The sequence below is a fragment of the Orcinus orca genome, chromosome 11, assembly GCF_937001465.1.
Source record: "Orcinus orca chromosome 11, mOrcOrc1.1, whole genome shotgun sequence".
In the NCBI taxonomy this organism is placed as follows: domain Eukaryota; kingdom Metazoa; phylum Chordata; class Mammalia; order Artiodactyla; family Delphinidae; genus Orcinus; species Orcinus orca.
This window is the reverse complement of record NC_064569.1, coordinates 57170899-57194723: the sequence shown is the minus strand read 5'-3', so window position 1 is coordinate 57194723 and position 23825 is coordinate 57170899. Positions and strand designations below refer to the sequence as shown.

General features: G+C 39.3%; 1 protein-coding gene across 1 annotated transcript in view; it reads left to right on the top strand.

Annotated features, from left to right (window-relative positions):
- The window catches only part of TSPAN8 (tetraspanin 8), a 32639-nt gene extending 9520 nt beyond the window's left edge, over window positions 1–23119 (top strand). Inside the window, exons 4-9 of the mRNA XM_004281914.3 lie at window positions 1675–1749; window positions 1849–1950; window positions 5881–6015; window positions 9359–9442; window positions 14286–14911; window positions 22632–23119. Coding sequence (XP_004281962.1) covers window positions 1675–1749; window positions 1849–1950; window positions 5881–6015; window positions 9359–9442; window positions 14286–14339 — 450 coding nt within the window. The 3' untranslated portion in view covers window positions 14340–14911; window positions 22632–23119. The remainder of the gene's footprint in view (window positions 1–1674; window positions 1750–1848; window positions 1951–5880; window positions 6016–9358; window positions 9443–14285; window positions 14912–22631) is intronic.
- The last annotated feature ends 706 nt before the right edge of the window (window positions 23120–23825 follow it).

The window sequence follows — 23825 nt, the reverse complement described above, 5'->3', positions numbered from 1 at the left end:
GAGTTTTCCCAACAAATCCCAATACCCAACCTTCAGACTTTAAGGATTATCTCCCATCCCCATTGTCTGTCAAAAGGACTTGCCAAGATTGATGAAACTCTCTCACTTTTGTTTAGAGGGTTTGGTTGTGGAAGCTAATATATTTATCTTAGATTAGAGGATACTGTGAGAGAAGACAAATTTTAGTTATTCATTCAGTCATTCATTCAATTACTAAGTACCTGCTATGTGCCAGATACTGTGCTAAAAGATACATAGATATGAAAACAATTAGAACCCATTAGGGAAGACTGACAAGTAAACAATTAGCAACAGTGAAGGTGGCCCAAGAAGAGAAGGGCAAGGATAGAGAAGGGAACTTTCAAGCCAGAAGCAAAAGTGAATAAGGTGTTTGTACGGGTGAGTGTGTGAAGAGCTTTCCAGGGAGAGGACCTGGCAGTACAATGCTAGCATGTTTGGGGAACTGCAAAGCCTTGGGTATGGCTAGAGAGTGCAAGGGCTACTTTCAGTAAATAATGGAAGACGGGTCTGGGTGTGGGCTACAGTCAAATCGTAGTCCATGCTAAGAAAATTGTAAGGGTGTGAGATAATCAAATTTGTCCCTTAGAAAGCTTCAAGGATAGATTGGGTTGGGATAACCCACAGATATTCACTTTTAACACATATACAGTAGAAAATCATAAATGGGTATAGAAAAAAATATTAGAAAAATTCATCAAGTATTTACTAGATAGAAATCTGACATGAGTTTATCAGAGCTCATCTAAACTTGTTTCTCTGATAAAAGTAGTATTGTGTTAGTCCCTGAACAAATAATTTTTAACTGATGGTTGATTATGAGGGAAGGTAAAGATAGAGTTTTAATGGGACTCTAATAGCATCCCTGGTGGTTGCTTTTTGATTAATAAGGCTTCATTTGCAATTTGGGGAATTTTTTTTTTTTTTTTTTTTTTTTGCAGTACATGGGCCTCTCACTGTTGTGGCCTCTCCCGTTGCGGAGCACAGGCTCCGGACGCGCAGGCTCAGCGGCCACGGCTCACGGGCCCAGCCGCTCCGGGGCATGTGGGATCTTCCCGGACCGGGGCACGAACCCGTGTCCCCTGCATCGGCAGACAGACTCTCAACCACTGCACCACCAGGGAAGCCCCAATTTGGGGAATTTAATTACTTGAGGAACTTGTTTTAACAAAAAAACTAATTTGTGGGATCCTCCAAAAGTAGGATTCAGTAGATCTGAGGCAGATTTCAGGACTCTATATTTATAACAAGACCCCAGGTGATTCTAATAGTGGTAGAGATGTTGTTTTGTATTCAGTTCTGACGTTTGTCTTGAAGTTTGAGTTTGTGTTTGATGAAGGACGAGAAAGATCATATTCAAATAACTTCATCTAAGTTTTCAAACTTCCCTCCATTCAACATCATACCGATGCATACAGTCCTATCAGTCGATTTTAGTTTTAACCATTTTCCTTAGTCAGTCTTTGGAGAGAATGTTTCTGAGTAGTAATGACCCCAATTTTGATTCTTGAGGCAAAGGATGGAGTAAATGAAGAGCATGGTTAATACTCCAACTGTAATATGATCCCAACTGCAGAAAGAAGCATGGTGCCAAAATGTCCCTAGATGTTACTGAATGTACTGGGTGTAATATATATTCCTTTTCTTTTCTTTCAGTTTTTCATAGGGTTGATTCTGGTCCTACTTCTGCAAGTGGTGGCAGGTATCGTAGGAGCTACTAACAAATCTAAGGTGTGTACACGTATGATACTTAATAATCTTGGAAAAGTCTGAAAAATTGACATGCTACCTTCTGGCATGAATAATTTAACAATACTTTTCAATTTTCAGACTGAACGTGCTCTTAAAGAGACTCTCCAGACTAATGTACATCTTTTGAGTGCACCAAATGGAAAACCATTCCAGAAAGCCTTTTCTGAAATTCAAGAAAAGGTAATTAGAGTTTGTAAGTTATCTGGAGAGTTGGACGTAGTTCTCTGTTTACTTAATTTTTAACAGGTGTATTCTCTAAAGATTGAAAAATGTCTCTCCCTTCTGCAGATTTTGACTGATTATTCTGTCACTATGCCATAAGAAAAATCCAGGAATATTTCTGATTTTTTTCCCCACCTTCTTACGAAGTTCTGAGGCAGCATAGGACAGAGATTAAGAAGATATGTTTATGAAAGATTAAGCCTCGATTGAGCCAGATCAATAAGGATTTTAATATTTACCATTTAGAAGGATAGTGTGTTTGGGATGCTTGGAGTTTCTCTCTCTCTCCTTCTCTGCCTCCATGCCCACCCTTCTCTCATAAAATTAATTATAGCTATCATTTATTGCTACTTAGTGTGTACCAGATTTACATTCAGTAGCTCATTTAATTCTCACAACTCTATGAGATGGATAATATCGTTATCCTCATTATCTTTATTAGACAGATGAGGGGATTACGACTTCGAGAGGTCTGACAGCTAACAAGTGATGGGGTTGGAATTTGAATACAGATCTGTCTGACTCACTAATTCTTTCTAAGCAGTACAGTAGCCCTTCCAGTATATATGTATGTATGTATTTACTTTGGCTACTTCACTGTCTTCAGGGTAAAGTCAAAGTTCGGGCAGGTATTGAAGGTATTCTACTATCTGGATCCTACCTAAAATTTTAACTTTACTAAATACTACTCCATGAAGAAAGCACTCTAGTCCAACCAGGTTTGTCTTCTCAGGATCTCTTAAACAAATCTGCCTTCCTGCCTCTGCATCATTCCTCATCCTTGGAATGTACTTACTACTTTTCTTTCTTTACAAATACTACATGTGCTTTGAGGTTTGACTAAAGTATTGCTCTGTGAAACTCCTCCCAACCACACCTTCTTTACTCAGAATTTCCATCATATTAACTACGTGTAGCATTTATTTCACATATGTCATAGAAATCCTCCTAATCTTAGAGGGGAGCTAGATTTTACAGGACATTTAACCTGACTTCTCATTAATTGAAGTATTTTATGTTTATGTTCATACACCCTCTAATTAAATATTGAAGAGCTGAAAGTTTGCCCATTTTTGCCCATTCCATCCCATTCCCTTTACATCTAAGTCTGATGATTAATGTGTTCTTTCTTAATTTGAAACAAAATCTTCCTCCCTAGAATTTATATCATTTAGTCTTAGTTCTTCCTTCTGGAATTTCAGAGGAAAAAAAAATCTACTTCTACATATTGCAATTGTTTCTTTGAAAATGGCTTCTCATATGACTTCTAAAAGCTTTGATTTTGAACTTGTTTCTTGAACTATTTATCAGATGACATTTTTTCCCAGAGCATTCCCCAGTCCCTATTTGGATAGACCCCAGCTTGTAAAAATTCAGCTTGAAGCATCATTTCCAGGAGCTGAAACCTGATATGAGTTAGTCTCTGTTTAACTTCCTCTGTGTTGTGTTTTTCCTAGCTCCCCCAGAGCTGTACTCCTTGATCCTCTCTCCTCCAGGATTATTCCCACTTTAGAGTCCAGATTAATCCAAGTTTAAAAGCAGGAAGAATTTAGGCAACTCAGTTTCTCCACTGGGTGGGACCAAGCATCCTTGATCTTCCCTGCTTGCTGATCTAGGGCAAAATGTACTACAGGTAACCACTGGGTCTCTGGGTTGGGTCCTGCATCACACTTGTTGCACGTTGTCCCTGGTATCCAAGGGCTTAGTGCCAACCATAGGGTTTTAAATGTTCTGTTTGATGTAGCACAATTCTGAATTACTTCTGCTCTTGTACACAAATTCTGTGCCTGAAGCTCCTTGGGTTCCCAGGACTATGGTTCTCTTTTATTGTCTATTCTTTTTTTGTTTGTTTGTTTGTTTTAAATGTATATCCACAAGGATTTTCTTTTCTTTTTTTTTAGTAATGCCTCTTTGGAAAAAGAAACCTACCCCAGACTCTGGCTAGGTGACCTGGGGCCCCATCACACATAGACAATTTGTAGATATTAAGTGGCTTTCTTTTTGGTTTTCAGGGAATTCCCACAGAAATTCTCTGCTAACGTACTAGTGGAATGTGCCTCTCTTGAATTCTTAGTGATGACTACTTGTCTAGAGATTGTTGTATCATTCACTGAACAATGCCTTGTTCATCCAACTGCTATCACACTTTCAATGCATCCTGACCAACCTCTTCCCCAGCTGCTCCCACATCTGATCTGGTGACTAGATATTACACCAAGTTTAGCCTTTCTTCCTCCTGCTCTGTCTTTTGTAAGTGTGTCTCTATACCTCCCTAAGGAATACTGTATTCCAAAAATGGATTGATCTGTGAGTGTATATAGTGGGACATATTCTTTTTGATCTGGAGTGTCTGTATCAATATCATTCAAGATTATTTAATCAGAAAGAGTGAGCAATTAATTATGTCTACCATGGAAACAAGAAAGGAAGTTGTTTCAAGATTACTCTCTTTGCTAATACTGATTGACCTTGAGACCATCAGAAATCTCCAGCTCTTTGTCACATGAATGTCTAATGAGTCATACATTTGTGCAAGTAAATCTTTGAGCTAAAGCACAAGACTTTATATCTGCCACAGTTGAACCTGTTAGTTTAAGTCCATTGTTTGAACTATTTTTGGAACTCCATTTTGTTCTCCAATGTATTAATCATCACTCCCAGCTCTATATCAACTACAGAGTTGAAAAGACACTTTCTATAATGTTGTCTAAAGTACTGATATCAATGTTGAACAGATCATGTTCATGTTAGAGCACAAAGGAAACAACAACAATAATAAACACAAAACAAAAACAACAATGATGACCGTTAACACGTGTTGAGTACTTTCTACAAGCCAGGCATTGAGCTAAACAGTTCATATCTTCACATGGGTATTCTATTTTTATCTTTCCAACAACTCTATGAATTAGATACTATCATTAGCGACTATTATTATCTGTATTTTACAGATGAAGAAACTGTGGCACAGAGAGGTTTAAGTAACATGGGTAACGTGGTCACCAGCCAGTAAGTGTAAGTCCTTTCAATAGCCTACCATTGCAAGGCACTTGAGCCTTAGAAAAACACCCAGTCTTGGTTCTATTTTCTTCAATTTTTTTCTACCTTTCTGCATGAGAAGTTTTCTCTCTAATTAAAGCAAATAGGACAAGACGAGATAATGACCTCTCTCTTTCATCTAATAATATTATGTGCCATTACTCTGAGTCATTGGGCTTATCCCTTTCTTGTTTTACTTCCCCAAACATGATCACAACTTTCCTTAGTGTTTCCCCATGTTTTGGTTTATTTTGAGCCTTAACCTTCCCAACATTATTCTAAGAGTTTCATTCATCATTTTCACCCCTTAGCTGTTTTACAGGTGTCCGTGTAAAATTCAGTCTCATGGAAGGTCCACTAAGCATCTTCTTTGGCCTTTGAGATGCCTCTCATTCTTTTCCCCCTCTCCTCCAAAAGTGATCAAAGGTCATGAGATAGAAATTTCACTTTTCAAACCTCTCATCTTTTTTGAGTAAAAGTTCTTTAAAGAGACCTTGACTCTCTCATGAACTCTCTGGAAGCTTCTTTTCTAAGACCTAAGAAGCATAAATCTGATTCTGCCCCTCTCTTTTTTCATTAAAAACTAGAAGGTGAGTTTTTTATATTCTCTCCAAGTTCTTCAGACTTTTTCATCTGAAACTCTGTTTTTTCCTTCATTAACATGAAGGCCAAAATGGAAGATTCCTTCATTTTTGTTTCTTCGTTCAGGGAGTTAAGTGAGGTGACTTATACGATATGCTAGTATAAGAAACATCTTAATAGTGGTTTCAGAAGAATGTGATTCAATGTATTGACAATGTTTTTGTCTTCTCTCGTGACTGTTCTTCATATCTACTTTTCATCAAACAGTTAAAATGTTGTGGCTTGATCAATGGAGCTTCTGATTGGGGAAATAATTTTCAATACTATTACAAGTCATGTGAATGTCCAAGTGCATCAGATTCTTCTTGTACAAAGTATGATGGAAAAACTGTTTACAAACAGGTGAGAACAAATCAAATTTGGCACAGTAAGTGCTTCTGTTGTTTTTTTTTCCCACAATGAAAGTCTCCACAAAATATTAAATTGCAGCAATTACAATGGGAATCATGATATAAAAGTCCCAGGAATTTCCCAAATTAAAAAAAAATCCTTATTTAAAGATAAAAGTAGATATAAAAATGAAAGTATTTTATTTCTTCTATGAGTCTGGCATCATTTAAATTCAACTTTAGTAGATCAAAGAAACATTCTACTGCAAGGGGAGGCAAAGTACAAGCTAACAGATAAAAGTTTATTTTGTCCTGTCTTTGGTGACTTTAATCATTATCCTCCTCTATTTTTCTATTTTAACATAGGTCTTAGAAATCTATATTTTCACTTTAATTTTCAAAGTAAAGCTTTCTTTTTCCAATCAAAGTTTCTCTTTCTCAAGTAATTGTATTGGGTGTAAAGAAATAACTTGGGCTTTAGAGGTTTCCGCTCTGGTTGTTAAGTGTACCTACCAATTTGCCTAATTACTGCTCCAATTGAGAAGTTGCCTCATGCCTTTAAAGTCAATTGAAAAACTTGGGGGACTTCCCTGGTGGTCCAGTGGTTACGACTCTGTGCTTCCACTGCAGCGGGCACATCCCTGGTCTGGAAACTAAGATCCCACTTGCCACTTGGTGCAGCCAAAAAAAAAAAAAAGAAAAGAAAAACTTAGGTTTGTCTTTCATGTGTTGTAGAGATGACATATTTATGTCACTTGCGAATGTTAATATGTGGATGTTATATTTCTTATTATTCCTTAATTCATCAAATATTTATTGACCACTTCCTATGTACTGGCCTTTCACCAACTGCTGGAGATCCATTCCTAAATAGGGCGCAATGTCTGCACTTACAGAGTGAATGCTTTAATAGGGAAGAGAGAAAGATAAGTAGGCAACTTCAATCCAATGAACTATTGGTATTTCTTGGATAGGACCAGGCACAGGATATGATGGGACCCCATTTAACTCAGTCTTTGGGGTTCAAGATACAGCTTCCTGCAGGACATGATATGTCTCTTACCATAGGGCTTTACATAATTTGTTCCTTCTGCCTGGAAGGGAAGTGTACAGAAATGACAGTTGATATTAATGTTTCATTTATTTGCTGTTATTCTTCACTGCTTACTAGGTGTCAGACAGACCCTTGCTGGAATCAGACATGCTTGTGGACCCTCTAGGAGATTATAGGCTAGATGAGAGAGAGATACATGAAAGCTATTATAGTTCAGTGAGTTAATTTCTGTAATCCCTAAAGAATATTTTCAATCTAGCATTGGTTTAGTAATGGCTACTGAGGTTAATTATATATTAGGAAATAGGAAGTATCTCAGGGGAAACGTCTCACCTGTTGACTATCACATCCCTTTTACTAATTTTATCAAAATAAAGGAGACTGTTCTGAAGGGAAATTGCTGTTACTAGTATTTAAAGTAACACATGGGGGAGAAGTTATCTACCAGATTACAGAGCTACCATGTCTTTTCATCATCAAAGTAATATCACTAAAAGTTTTCATTATTAATTTTTATATTCCTCCCTGCTCTCCTCCTCTGTATGTAATTTTAGTGACGCAGTATCCACAAGGAGGAGGGGAAATAACTATGGTGTAAACAAATGGAGTTTCCACTTAGGATAATGAGGAAATTAGTAAATTAAATTGTAGATTGCTATCTGTGTCCTGTTAAAGATTCAACTCAAAGATGTGTTTCCTCAGGATAGATTTTGAAATGCCCTAGCATTATCCTGAAAAATAATAGATATTCCCTCCAAATTCACACATAATTCAGCTGAAGATAGACTTATAGCTGCACCAGTTTCCCAAAAGGAAGATCATAAATTCATGAAAGACTTCCATCTGCCTTGTGTCACTTGCAAGAAGTCTGGAAAAATAAGAAATCTGGAATGTCCATAATTCACATTTCTCTTTTCCCCTCCCTTTTGCCAAGATAACCTGGTTATGTAGAGGGGGAGGGGGAGAAAACCCCTAAAATATAATGAATGTGACTCAGTAGATACCATTAATCTCATAGTTAATCTTAGATGATGTAATAATTTCCTCTAATGTTTACCACTTTGGATCAGATGAGAATGGAGAAACCCATTACATTCAGGAATGAAGGGGAAGAGACTGTCTTAACCTCATGGAGAACTTTTATTTTATTTAACAAATAGCAATATTTTGTTAGCCCTTTGCACATATAAGACCATCATAGGGATGATATATTTTCTGGCAATACAGACAATAACACTATTACATTGTATATTATTTTTCCATTTTTAAAATTATTCATATAATTTACAATTGTTGAAATTTTTAGGTCTGGTCTAAAATATGTTAAGCTTGAAATTTCATGCTGGTTTGAATAAATGTTTAAAAATGTGGCAGAGAGACAAATTTCTAAATTCTCTTTTTGTCTAAAGTAAGAGCATAACAGTGGACATAATGATTTTTTTTCCTTTTTAAGGTAAAAATAACCCTGACACATATTAAGGGATTTTTGAAAAAAACCTTGTTTTAAAAATGAAAAGGTAGGGACTTCCCTGGTGGCTCAGTGGTTAAGAATCCACCTGCCAATGCAGGGAACATGGGTTCGATCCCTGGTCCAGGAAGATGCCACATGCCACGGAGCAACTAAGCCTGTGCACCACAACTACTGAGCCTGCACTCTAGAGTCCGTGAGCCACAACTACTGAGCCTGTGTTCCACAACTACTGAGCCCGTGTGCCACAACTACTGAAGCCCACGTGCCTAGAGTCTGTGCTCTGCAACAAGAGAAGCCATTGCAATGAGAAGCCTGGGCACCACAACGAACAGTAGCCCCTGCTCGCTGCAACTAGAGAAAGCCCAGGAACAGCAACGAAGACCCAACATGCCAAAAAATAAATAAAATTTTTTTAAATCATTAAAAAAATGAAAATCTACACTATAATTAGCTGAAACCTCAACGAGGGAACTCTCTGCTGCAGGTTACAAACCTAAAAAATACGCAGTCAAGGTGATAACAGCTCTAAAATGAACAATCAGAAGTTAGGATAAAATGAGTATTTATAACTAAATAGCCCTAGATTCAGTAATTAGGTGGTTGAAGCAAAACTTTGTTCCTCAAATGCTTCCTAATGTATGAACAAACCACAACAGTTATAACCTTTCGGAGCGGGGAAGGAGCTTGGAGTGGCGGGAATAATCCAATTCCTTTCTGTTGAGTATGTTCCTTGATAGCAATGTAAAAAGTTAGCCCAATAAATAAAAATTTGTACTGTACTAAAATAAGGTCAAAATTTGACTAAAGGTAATTTTTTAATGTTTTTAACAGTCATGCTTTTCTTTGATAAGATGCTTATTTTCAAGAAGTCTTTCCATAGTTATTGGACTAGCGTTTGGACTGGCAGCTGTTGAGGTATAGTATTATCTTGCATTATTAATTCTTTGTTTATTCCCTTGTTTGCTCATTAATTTTTCTAACAAATTTTTCTAACAAATCTAAGAGCCAAATAAAAACCAGGTGCTTCAGAAAAGCACTGGGTACCAAGTGCCCAAGGCCCAGCATCTGCCTCTACTGGCCTTGGGTCTGGGGAGGGGATTATCGTCTTAGGAAATTGGCAGGGCAGAAGCTATTATTTCTGAATGATCTCTCTCCTGGGGGAAGAAGTTGAATTAATTTCCATACAGTTCTTAGTCCCAGATATCCTTTTCCCATTGAAAACTAGCACGAGGGTTAATGTTTCCTGAAGTTAGAAGAAGCACCAAACAAAATAAAAACACAAGCTTTACAAGTTTTTATCCCTCTTTCTGATTTTGAAATAGAAAATAAAAACTGAGCTCAAGGGCTTCCCTTGTGGCGCAGTGGTTGAGAGTCCGCCTGCCGATGCAGGGGACACGGGTACGTGCCCCGGTCTGGGAAGATCCCACATGCCGCGGAGCGGCTGGGCCCATGAGCCATGGCCGCTGAGCCTGCGCACCCGGAGCCTGTGCTCCACAACGGGAGAGGCCACAACAGTGAGAGGCCTGCATAACGCAAAAAAAAAAAAAAAAAACAAAAAACTGAGCTCAAGAGTGTGGAGAACTGTTTTCCTGCTATTCTAGTCTAGAGAAATCTAACAAGTTCTAAAAACTAGACAGTTGACTTTGATTTTCTCACTGTAAGGACTATGGACTCACTTGGAGAAGTGTTTAAGGACGCTCTGCTTGAGGTTTCTGCATTTACTCTCATCAATTTGATTATTGACTTTGAAAAAAGAATGCTATATAGGATTTTTATCTTGCTAGACTCTTCTGGCATGGTGTTTTCAGAACCTGAAGGATTTTTTTTTTTTTAACGTGGCCTGAAATTCTTTGCAAAAAGATGAAATAAAACTATTTCAGGGAAGTGTTTTTGTAATCATCCCAGATCTTGCTAATTTAGATATCAAGTGAGTCAAATTCACTCACCAGTCCACGTCAGGGCATTGGCAAGAATCCTAACGATGTTAGATGTCTCCCTAGTTAACGCCTCTGCGGGCTGGTTTGCTCAGCTAAGTGAGTTTTACTTCACTCTCATGAAATATTGTACAATGTTCTCCTTGGGTTTTCTGGTAGCTTTTACCTCTTACTTGTGCCACATCACTGTCAGAGAGTAACTTTAGCTGAGATTGAAGCAATTTAGTGTCCTAAGTGGTCATTTAGGTTACCGGTGGAATTTCTCAGCCAACCATAAGAGAAAGGGTGGGAACTATGAGAAGCAAATTGGGCTATTAAACATGACCTCCTTGTAGCCCAAACGAATACGTCCAAATATGAAGAATTTTTTGTTGGTAGATGCGGCTGTCTTCCTTTATGTCTGATATATGACCAAAGTCAAATGGTGCTGTGCATTAGGTCTGTTTCTGTCAGTTCTACCCACTGTAAAATGTCCTTTGTTTCTCTGCTTTGTAGAGTTTATGCTCTACAAAGAGCATAAACTCTTTTGGGTTTATGCTAATTTTGGGTTTATGCTAATTTAGAAATATGAGTTAATGGCTGTGGATGTAAGTGAGCAATCACACATATGTACTCACACATCCATAAACTAAAACACACACATGTGTTGGTAAAGTAGACTTTAAATGAGCCAGCTTTAAATGAGGTATTCAGGGCTTCCCTGGTGGCACAGTGTTTAAGAATCTGCCTGCCAATGCAGGGGACACGGGTTTGAGCCCTGGTCTGGGAAGATCCCACATGCCGCGGAGCAACTAAGCCCGTGCGCCACAACTACTGAGCCTGCGCTCTAGAGCCTGTGAGCCACAATTACTGAGCCCGTGTGCCACAACTAATGAAACCCTTGCGTCTAGAGTCCATGCTCCACAACAAGAGAAGCCACTGCAATGAGAAGCCCGCGCACTGCAACCAAGAGTAGCCCCTGCTCACCGCAACTAGAGAAAGCCCACATGCAGCAACGATGACCCCAACACAGCCAAAAATAAAATAAATTTATTAAAAAAAAATTGAGGTATTCAATGTAAGTGTCAATATAAGTGTCACATTCCATCTTAGACTCAAATTCAGACAATTGACTTTGGCCACAACCCACAGATGCTTTTAAGAAGCTTCTCATAAGCAAAGCCGGGGAAAAAAGGACATAATCAGCTGGGAAGATTGATGTCTCTCATATCATAGCCAAAGACATTGCCAAGAATCTAAAGACATCTGATGGAAAATAAGATTACAAGAGGAATAGCATTTCAGTATTTTATGAAATTGATATACTCCATATATATATTTGTTATATATTTAGATATTCTATTGGTTGTTCTAAAGATATATATATATATATATGAAAATACCTTACTGAAAACCTTTCATAGAGGAATTTTTAGGTATAGAATTTACATGGTAATATCACAAACTATAACCATTTCAAGTTATGCCAGTTAAGTGTGATTTGTAGACTTTATGTAGATACGATAGTTGGTTCAAAGAACTGTTTGAAATTTTTTTTCATTCACTCTCTCAATAGAAAATCTGCCCTCCCTCTGGGATTTGAAGAGAAAGAAAAATCATTTGGTATCCCCTCTCATTTTTACTTTAAAAAATAGCTTTGAAAATAGTCTATAGCAAAGGTAGCTATTCTATAAAAACGTATCCAAAAAATGTCCATCAGTCTGTCTTACAGTCTTAATACTGGTTGCCTAACACTTAGGCCCATCTACATTCTCTTTTCCCCAACTTCAAATTCAAGAAAACATAAAGATATATAGACAGAAAAACACTTCTAATAAATATTTTTAAGAAGCAAACAAAGCAAATATCCCCCTGCAGAAAATACACTTAAAACTATCTCCATAGAAAAATATCATATGAAAACACCCACCCTCTGACGTTTACATCATTGGCGTTAGTCTGTTTAGGCATAGGCTCTGATGGAATGGGCGATGGTTTTTGTCAAGGCTCTGTTAAGAACATATACCTGAGGGATTCTTCTCAGGTAGGATGCTAGAAATCTATGCAAAATGCTTTATTTTGTAAGAAAATGTTATCTATAGACACTGGAATTCTCATTATTCTGCATTAACCAGACGATCATATCTCTCCTTATTTGACTACAGCAACTTACAAGCACAAAAAATGATCAGCACTTTCTCTCCTCACTTTAATTAAGGGGAAAAAAAAAAAAAAGCCATTGACACTGATAGTCACCACTTTGTAGGATAAAAGTTATCCTGACAGGAGGTCCCAGGAATGGACCCAGGAATGGTCCCAGGAATGGAGCAGTTAAAAGAGAGAAAAAATAATTTTACATTTTTTAGATGGCTTCAGAATATGGGGAGCACGTGTACATTACTTAGCAAGTTTATCCTGAGTCTTAGCATACATTACTATAGGATGAATCTCTTTTAATTATTACCTATTTTTACGAACAATGATACATTTTCTTTTCAGAGGCAGTGAAATGCAAGAAAGTATGGTATTAACTGTCTAGTCTGCTGATGCAAGCTGGGCTTCTATTTCACAGATGTGACAGTGAAAGATGATAGCTGCCTTATCCCACTGTTTTGCCCATTTTCGTGATTCTTTCCTGATACTCATCTCCCAGACTTAAGGCTTGGGACCAAAGCAAAAGACTAAATTGTAACATTTTCTCTGGCCATTCAAAAAGAATGACTTTTAGAACATTCTGAATGAAAGTCATTATTTTTGCAAAGAATTGGTGTCAATATTTTTTTTAAGAGTTTTTGACTTGCACTATTTTTAAAGTCTTTATAGAATTTGTTACAATATTGCTTCTGTTTTCTTTTTGGTTTTTTGGCCACGAGGCATGTGGGATCTTAGCTCCCGACCAGGGATCGAGCCCTCATCCCCTGCATTGGAAGACAAAGTCTTAACCACTGGATGGCCAGGGAAGTCCCTCAGTATTTTTTTTTTTTTGAAGGAAAAAATATTGGGCAGCAGTTCTCATTTGAAAGGCATTTCCGGGAAAGAATTAGTAAGCAGGACATCTCTGTATAGTAGGAGCGCTGGAGATGACTCAGCATAAATGGCATCTCATCCTCTCCCTGACTCCCCTCAGAGGAGGCTGGTGGAGAGGAAACTTTCTATCTGCAATACACACAGGTTCTGTCATTTCTACATCAAAGCCACAGCATGCCACTCACCAACTTTAGAGCCAATTAGGGCAAGTGCTGGGGTCCCTCATTCTTGGGAGAGCCACTTAATGAGATGGAAATTATGCCCCAGATTTTCAGCTGTACATTTTCACTTCAAAGGAAATTCCTGAATGATGCCATTCCCCTTCAATTTAGAAGCTTTTTAAGAAAAGGGTTACTTTTTCTTTCATTCCTCTTGGCGATGCCTAAAAATATGGCAAGAGAAATTCTAGACTCCTTGATTTTTATGTGGATGATCTAAACCAGATGATTATAAGGTTTTCATAGAAGCAGTAGGCATCTTTAGACCCAGAGGCCTGAGTTCCCCAGAGTTCCATGGCCATGCCCTACAGAAGGGTGTGTGTATTCCAAAAGGGTGGGTTGCTTCAGTGACAGCTGCTACTGCACAATCAAATAGGGCCAGTTAGAGGCAGACTGCTAGCTGAAAACCCTGATTGAAACACAAAAATACTGAGCATTTTCTCAATGTTAGAGTCTCTAATTTCCCAGGAAGAGAGATGACTTAGATAAATAACATTCGAATTGTCAGTAGCCAGAATCTTTTCATATACAATGTTCTTTTTATTTATAATATCTCTAGTGTTTTACTTTAAATTCCATGTTAATCCTCTTATTTTCTAGGTACTTGGTCTGATACTTTCTATTGTCCTGTACTGCCAGATCAGGAAGAAATAAGTCTGTAGATGTGTCAAGTCATCATCGGTCAAACCCCTTTAAAATTTTGTTTTGGATTTGTAACTTTAAATATATGAGTGCTGTGTTAAGAGCAGCTGTCCTATTAAAATGTGTCATTTAGCTAGATCACAGAGATCTTCCAGTCATATTGAACATATTTAAGATTTCAGGGACACAAGGAAATTAGATGAATGTGCATTTTTCCTCAAAATAAAAGTAACATTGTTTACATTGATGCTTTTTCCTGTCTGATCATTGTGTTCAGGTGGTACTGTGCTTAAAGCATTCATCTGGAGCCACCCAGTGGAATAATAATCTCTAAGTAACAGGACCATAGTTAGTTAAGGCAGTGCGTCTAGGCTTTTCAGAAGCAACACTCTGTCTTGCGTGATGTATCAACCATTGGTGGTAAGATCGAATTAAGCCTCATGTTGGAAGGTTGAGAGTGGCCCAGCTAAAAGAGTCACCGTCTCCTGTCTGTTTATGCCAGTGTCTACTAATAGTGTTTCTTTTTCTCTCTGTTGTGAGGACAAGAAGATCTGAATGCTGCCTTTCCAGCCATTGAATCTCTGGTATGTCTCTGAATCTTCCTCTGGGAAATAGTTCTAAGTGCTTTTCCCTTTGTAGCTCTCACAGGCATTTTTACATTTTACTTTATATCAAGGTATAGTATACACACAATAAAGTGAGCAAATCTTAAGTATTCACTACCTGGATAGCAAGCACTGTCCAGATCAAGATATAGAGCATTTCCAGCACACCAGAACACCCCTTCATGTTACCCCCCGGGGCGGCTGGAGTTGGAGCTCACCGACGTGCCAGAGCAGACTATATACATATCCATCTCTTCCCAACTTCGTGCTCAGTGACATCAAGTTGGTAACTTGAAATCCACCACACTGGGGGTATTTAAGTATTTACATCATAGAAATAGGCAAATTCTATAAAATCAGGGCTTTTTTTGGAGTGCTGGTTGTGAAACATTTACCAGTACACCACTGCCCTTCTCAGCAAATACCTCCCCAAAGGTAACCCTTCTTCTGATTTCTATGACCATAGATTTATTTTACTCCTTCTTGAACTTTCTTTAAATAGAAAGTAAAGTCTGAACTCCAGCTTCTTTTGCTCAACATGTTGTCTGTGAGATTCATCTGTATTGTTCTGCGTCACTTTAGTTTATTCTCATTGCTATGTAGTATCCCATGCTATATGAATATATCACAGTGTATTTCTCCATCCTCTTGTTGATGGGCATTGGGTTTGCTTGCATCTTTTGGTGCACATATGTACTCATTTCTAGGTAGACACGCAGGAGTGGGACTGCTTTGTATACATATACTGTAATTAGATTTCATAGCGTCTGTAGAGAAATTTTATAAGTGGCTATATTAGTCTATACTCATAGTAGAAAAGTATGATAGACTCAGCCGCCTCTTCTGAGGAGGAAGAGGAAGTAGATGAAATAGATCAGAGGAACCAGTGGGGAGCAAGAACTTGGGGGAGCCCTGGGCTAGGTTAGGCAACCCAATTCTCTGCTCCCTATTCATGACAAATATAACTATACTTTTCTGAGCATGCCATCTTCCAGGAACTATGCCAGAAACTACTTGTATTATCTGTTTCTTCTCACCACATCCATATGCCGTAGATACTACTACTAGCCTCATTTTGTAGGTGAGAAAATAGAGGCTTAGAGGAGTTAGGTAATTTGCCCAGAGCCAAACCATAAGTATTTGGCAGAACTGGGATTCAGACATTGACAGTTGCCTCTCAAACCCTGTCTGTGGATCGTGCTCTATTTGGCTTTCCCAGAATATGTCTGTTAATAAAGGAGCCATATTTTATTATGATTACCTGTTTATGTGTTTGCCTCTGTGATTATACTGCAACTCCTTGAAGACATCGATTGTTTCTTATTTGTCCTTATGTCCCTAGTACCTATCCCAGGGCTTGGCACATAATAGGCAGTCAATAAATTGTAGCTAAAAATAATATTTAGATTTATTGAGAGCTTACTATATGCCTAAAAATATTGTAAGTACATTGCATAGAGTAACTCATTTAATCCAGAACAACCCTCTTAGGTTAGTACTATTATTAGACCCATTTAATAGAGGAGGCTACCAGGGTCTAATGAGATTAACTACCTTTTCTTGGGTCATGCAGCTGGTAAGTAGAGGAGTTGTGACTGAGTCAAGTGACTCAGAACTTGTGCTCCTTACGTTGTATCATTTTGCCCTAGCTTACAGAGTTTTTGGAAGAAATAGATTAGGAAATGAATATGAACATGCCTTTTGCATAGTCAGGCACATACTAAGATCGTTCGTGGTAAATATTTTATGGTATCAATGATGTAAAGAACTGTGTCAGTCAGGGTAGGCAGAGAAACAAAACCTCTCTAGCCATTACAAATAATGGGAATATAACACAGGGAACTGCTGTTTCAGTTAGCTCAGGCTGCTGTAACAAAATATGACAGACTGGAGGCTTAAACAACAGAAATGAATCTTCTCACAGTTCTGGAGGCTGGGAGTCCAAGATCAGCGTCCTGGCAGATTCAGTTCCTGGTGAGAGCTCTCTTCCTAGCTCGCAGACAGCCACCTGCTTGCTTCGTTCTCACATGACAGGGAGAGAGAGTGAGCTCTCTAGTGCCTCATCTTAAAAGTACAGCCATCCTGTCAGATCTGGGCTTCACCCTTTGACCTCATTTAACCTTAATTACTTCCTTATTCCAAATACAGCCACACTGAGGGTTAGGGCCCAAACATATGAATTTGGGGTGCAGGGGGGACACAGTTTAGTTTGTAGCAACTGCTTGCACAGGTAGGTGACAGAAGAAGTAAGAAGTCAAATGCGATGGCAAGGTAAACCAGAGATTAGCTACAGTAGGAAGTTGCTACCACTTGTAGGCCTGGAGGGACAGAGAAAATGTTACCAGATCCCAGGATCTAAGGCCATCTGGTGGAAGATGGAACCATGGCAGGGACACAGAAGAAGGACTGTCTAGCAGGAATAGAAGCCACGAAGGTGACTCAGTGGCTACTGTCAGAACAGAGAAAGGGAGACGTGCCATGGTTTCTTCCTTCTTCCGCTCTCCAGTCTTCTGACAGTGCCTTCCGTTGGCTGACCTCACCTGGACACCAGAAAGCAAGGGAGCCTGGGAAAGGCAGTTTCCTCTGATGCAAAGCAAAGCTGAGATAGGCAAGGATTGGACTAAGCAGACCGGGAAGACTGCCATAGCAATTGCAGATTTAGAGAGCAAGCACACAGGTGTTGAACTTTTTGATTAAAGGGTATGAAAATTGTGGAAAGTATAACTAAGATTTAAAATTTTCATGTGAAATTCTATGAAGTTTCCTGGATTCTTTCTGCTTTGATGAATATTCAAAGCAATTTAGAGATAGAGAGGACTTTAGAGCAGTTGTTCTTACCTGGGGCCATTTGCCCCTCAGGGGATATTTGACAATGTCTGAAGGGTGGTCACAGCTGGGGTAGAGGGGAAGTGGTACTGGTGTCTAGTGGGCAGAAGCCAGGGATGCTGCTAAACATCCTACAGTACATCTCTTTATCTACCATGTCTAGCTTGTCACTCTGCCTTGTTGATACTTCTATTGTATCTTCTTTCTTCCTCTTCCCTTAGCCATGGCCCTGGTTCAGGTCATCATCACTTCTCTCTAAGATCATTGCAACAATCTCTTGATGAGTTTTTCTACTTTATACTGTCTTCAAATCCATTGCCCATTGTGCCAGAGGAATGATATTTCTAAAATGCAGATGTTATCATGTTATATTACTCGCTCACAAGCTTGGAATTGACTACAAGGCTCTTAGTAAGAACTAATCCCCCTCTTCCCGGCTCATCTCCAGACACTGCTCCAGTAGCACCTCATGAGCCTTCAACTTTCTTTTCTTCTGTTATCTCTTCATATCTTTTCCATGCTGCTCCCTATGCCAGGAATGACCTTGGTAATCATTTAGTTGGATTCCTTCAAGGTCTGGCTCAAATGTCAGTGAAGCTTTTCTGGATCCATCAGGACTGAATTAATTTTTTCCATTCATCTGCATTTTCCCATAGCACTTTATATTTAAATATCACTTATTCTAATGTATTTTGCCTAGTTTTATTGTTGCCTCCATTTTATTATAAGCTTCTGGAGTATTCCTGAGCCCCTAAATTGAATTTGTTCCCCACACCCTGGCAAGGTTCCTAGAATATATTAGAGGCTCATTAATAATACCTGGTCCATTTGAAGAAAGTTATCCATTCTTAGTTTATAAAGATTTTTCATAGATTATCAATATTTTTATTTATAGTAAAAATATTTAATACATATAGTATTATATGTATTATATGTCAGGTAGTGCTCTAAGGAATTCACATGTATTAACTCATTCAATTCTCACAACAATTCCATTATTAAAATTGTTATCCTCATTTTATAGATAAGGAAACTGAGCCACAGGGAGGTTTAGTAAGTTGCCCAAAGTTCATGGAGCCAGGATTCAAATTCAACTACCCTGACTCCACAGCTTACATTCTTAAAACACAACACTGTAGTATATCTCTTGGAAAAAAGCTGATTTGTTACAGAAACAGTTTTAGATTCTTTCCAGAGGAGCTAAATTGCTGAGGGTAATACCTGAATATCAGAGTATGTTGACATAATGCCATAAACCCAAATTGAGTGGTCTCCTTTCCTTTAGCCTTATGCTTTGTGCACGCCCCCATCATAACATGTATCACTCTGTATTTCAAGCCTCTGTTTTCATGCCTGCTGCTTTAGTCTTTTGGGGAACAATTGAGGCAAGAAATGTGTCTTTTTTAACTTTATGTACTACCCACACATAGTATGGTACCTTCTGACAGATGCTTATCCAACCAATGTTTATTAAATGAAAGAATAAGAAATAGTGCTTGCGTTTTTAAAGACATTAAAATTGCCATATCCATAAATGAAAGTTGACAGGTCCTATGACTTACAACCAATTAACTTGACTCCAAAAGATACCTGAAGATGAAAATATCCTGTCCTTTTTCCTGAGAAGAGTTTGTTTAGTACCACTTTGATCTCCTCTTCCTATTACACTAGGTGGTGATTAAGAGCTATAGAATCTGGAATCAAATTTGTTCAAGTTCCAATCATGGCTTCACTGTCTAGTCATTGAGTGATCTTGGACATATTACTTACTTTCTCTGTACCTCATCTGAAAACCAAGGATGAAAAGAAATCTCTATAGGGCTGTTGTGAGATTAAATGAGGCAATCAATGCATGCAAAATATTTAGAACATATACTACAGTTAGTACATAATAAACGTTAGTAGCTGTAATATCACCATCATTATAAGAATAAGTAGACCTAGCATTAGCATTTCAATACTCACTTATCGAGTTTTGGTTTTGATTATGAAACTTCTTTACACTTCAAAGAAAGTTTGGGGCCATCAAGGAATTCATCTTCAAAGATCTGAATTTTTGAAATGGATTTTGACACCAGCTCCTCCACAGAATGATAAATCTGCTCAGACTCTTTCCAAGACTGCTATCCAGCGATCATGTTAAGTTATGGAACAAAAAGACAGAGAAGGAATAATGAGCCAGGAAGTGAGCCGCATGGAATGACAGACAGTAAATGAAAAGGGATGTAATCCAGGAATCATCGTGATGTTAAACAGCACACATCAAGTGGAGAGAAAGCTCAGTCAGCTTTGCCGGTAAGGTGAGACCCGAATAAGTCATGTCTATTTAGTACAATCTGAGCATCAGTTGCGGCAAAGCCAAGAGCAATAACTAAATGAGGCGAACATGACATTGCACCTGGCTCACGATATCTCCAAGAGTAATTTGTGACATTATTTCAAGTGATTCCAACAAAACATGTTGTTCTCTGCAGAAATTGTGATTTTGCAAAACAGGTTAAGGGTCATGGCAAAATTTGAAATGGAAATGGTCAGGAATGTTATAAACATGCAAAAAATCGTTAATAAGTTCATAACTGGAAGCCGTCATAACTGGCAATCGAACCTCTTTTTTTCTAATAACCAAAAAAAAAAAAAATCTTAACCTAGAGACAGTCAAGTCAAGAAAACTAAGCCCAATAAGTACTCAGGAACAAAATGAATATCAAATGTGTATAATGAGCATTAGGATGCGGTGAATCCTTGTTGACCTGGGAAAAGCAAAGTCTCATGGGTCTGGCAGCTGGAGCTGTCAGGCTGTGGGCCTGGCTTTGTGCGATGCTGGCTAAACCCCCAATACCTTTTTTATCCTCATTAATTATCCCTCAGTGGTTTAAAATTCTGGACTTTGGAAAGTACTTTCCAAAGATCTGAAAATCCTTAGATAGAAAGAGCAAATTTCTGATGGAAGAACCAACTTTCCTGGGAAGAATCCAGCCATAAAATGTCTAAAAATATCTTGGAAACAGCATATATTTGAAACATACAAAGCAGAAATTCTATTTCCCTACTGCTCAGATTACTCTTATATGTAATTATCCTATATCTTTATGGTTGGTAGTGATGTGTGTCCTGGTTAAAGAACTGAGAAACTTGTATTTTTTAGTTCAGGGAAGGGGAAAAAGAAGGAAAAATGTTGGGATTATGAGACTACTAAGTCTTCAAAGAAAAATAACTGTTCAAATAAGCTTTTCTGAGATGGCTGGATTTAAACTGCAGTGTTGGATTACCTGTTGTGAAAAAGTGTTGGTAAGACTATTTAAATTCTTTGGGTAATTTACCCAGTCATCCTAGGAAAAGGAAAGACCACATTGTGTAGAGGAGGAAATTGGGACAGGCACCAATATCTATCTAGAAGATGCCAGCTATTTGCCAGGTTCAAGGCTAGGCACTTTACATACTTTATTCCAAGTTGATATCTCAATACCAATGCCTGGCTCCTATCCCTAGAGATTTTGAATTAATTGATGATTATATGTGCTGTGCAGTTGCGAACCATGTACTTAGAGGAGTCCAGTGAGAACCAGTTTCTGCTCCACAGTACCTATTTCTGTTGTGTTGAACTTCATAAATTTTCTCAAACATGTTCCCTCAGAGCACCTGCATGCCACCTACAATAATGGGATCATCTTGAAACACACCCAATAATTCTTAAATATTTTCTATTCTTGAGCCTGTGGACAAACTTCATAAATTCAGTATTAGGACTTCCATAGATTCCATCTCATCCTTATTTCAGAGTGAATTTGGGGCAGCTGATCAAGTTCTGCCTTCGTAAAGACTGGCTCTGATAATTCATAGCTCTTATGTCCCCAGTGTTCTGGAGCATGGAAAGGACTTGAGAGTCTTGCACTGAATGCAGCAAACATTATTCTTTCTTCTACTGTCTCATGTGGAATGACTGTCTTTTAGACTTAGTCTCTGCCTCAGGTGTGCCTGTGGAGTAAAATGCAACAGCCTGTGTTATAAAGCCTCCAGCATTTGGCTTAGGGTGGGCTAATGGCCCACATTTTCCCTGAGATTAGAACTGCACCTCTTCAACCCACCCCAGGTCTCCCACCCGCATGCCTTTGCTGAGGCCTACATGGTCCAAAGACTTGCATGAATCCACCCATGTGCACAGTTCTGCCTGTATGAAACAGCCACTAGCCTGTGGACAAAATTGCCAAAAGTAGGAATCGCCTGCCAAGGTCAAGTTGCAGCAGTTAAATTCCAATCACACCATGGTAAACCCCCTCCTGGCACAGTGTAAGTCAGGCTTTATGATCTGCCAAAGGGTCATTCCCTCCCCACACATTCAAGTCCATTGTCCGTGAATCCAAGCCCTGCAAGAATACTCTTAATGTGTTATTTGGGTCTATAAATTCTACTCTCAATTTTATTTCTGTGTCAAAGCACATACACCAAAAGTTGGGCTTCAGATAACACTTCACAAACTATAAAATTCGGCCATGAAGTGAGCTATCTGAGACACTTGCTGGCTTCCAAAGGGGAAAAGGAGGAATTAAGCCCAGTTTATTCATCTCCAATTTACCATCAGATGAATCCCTCTACCTCCCTCGGGAGGGGAGGCCCCTAGGATAGTTTGGTGTTGAAGAGGGGCTGAGAAGGGCATGAAGAGAGCCTTCCAGAGTTAAACTAACAGAGCTCCCTGAATATGGAAGAAATATCAGATACGGGGAAGAATAGCTCCCTAACAATGCCCATTTGAAAGAATATTTTTAATTTTTATTAGGCTTAGATTCTTTATTTCCAGTTTTATTAAAGATATAATTGACATACAACACTGTATAAGTTGAAAGAATATTTGTTTTAAAATTGCATTATTTGATAGGGGGACCTTCAAGATGGCGGAAGAGTAAGACGTGGAGATCACCTTCCTCGGCACAAATACATCAGAAATACGTCTACACGTGGAACAACTCCTACAGAACACCTACTGAACGCTGGCAGAAGACCTCAGACTTCCCAAAAGGTAAGACACTCCCCATGTACCTGGCTAAGGCAAAAGAAAAAACAGAGACAAAGGATAGGGATGGGACCCACACCAGTGGGAGGGAGCTGTGAAGGAGGAAAGGTTTCCACCCACTAGAAGCCCCTTTGCGGGCGGAGACTGCGGGGGGTGGACGGGGGAAGCTTCGGAACCACGGAGGAGAGCGCAGCCACAGGGGTGCGGAGGGCAAAGCGGAGAGATTCCTGCACAGAGGATCGGTGCCGACCAGCACTCACCAGCTCGAGAGGCTTGTCTGCTCACCCGCCGGGGCGGGCGGGGCTGGGAGCTGAGGCTCGGGCTTCGGAGGTCGGATCCCAGGGAGAGGACTGGGGTTGCTGCGTGAACACAGCCTGAAGGGGTTAGTGTGCCAACAAAAAAAGCTCTCCCTTTTCTTCTGCGCCATGTGGCTGACAGGGTCTTGGTGCTCCGGCCTGGTGTTAGGCCTGAGCCTCGGACGCGGGAGAGCTGAGTTCAAGACATTGGATGACCAGAGACCTCCCAGCCCCTCATAATATCAGTCAGTAAGAGCTCTCCCAGAGGTCTCCATCTCAGCACTAAGACCCAGCTCCACCCAATGGCCACCAAGCTCCAGTGCTGGACGCCCCATGCCAAACAACTACCAAGACAGAAACACAACCCCACCCATAGCAGCGAGGCTGCCTAAAATCATACTAAGTTCACAGACACCCCAAAACACACCACCGGACATGGCCCTGCCCACCAGAAAGACAAGATCCAGCCCCACCCACCAGAACACAAGCACCAGTCCCCTCCACCAGGAAGCCTACACAAGCCACTGAACCAACCTCACCCACTGGGGCCAGACACCAAAAACAACGGGAACTACAAATGTGCAGCCTGCGAAAAGGAAGCCCCAAATACAGTAAGTTAAACAAAATGAGAAGACAAAGAAATATGCAGCAGATGAAGGAGCAAGGTAAAAACCCACCAGACCAAACAAATGAAGAGGAAATAGACAGTCTACCTGAAAAAGAATTCAGAGTAATGCTGGTAAAGGTGATCCAAAATCTTGGA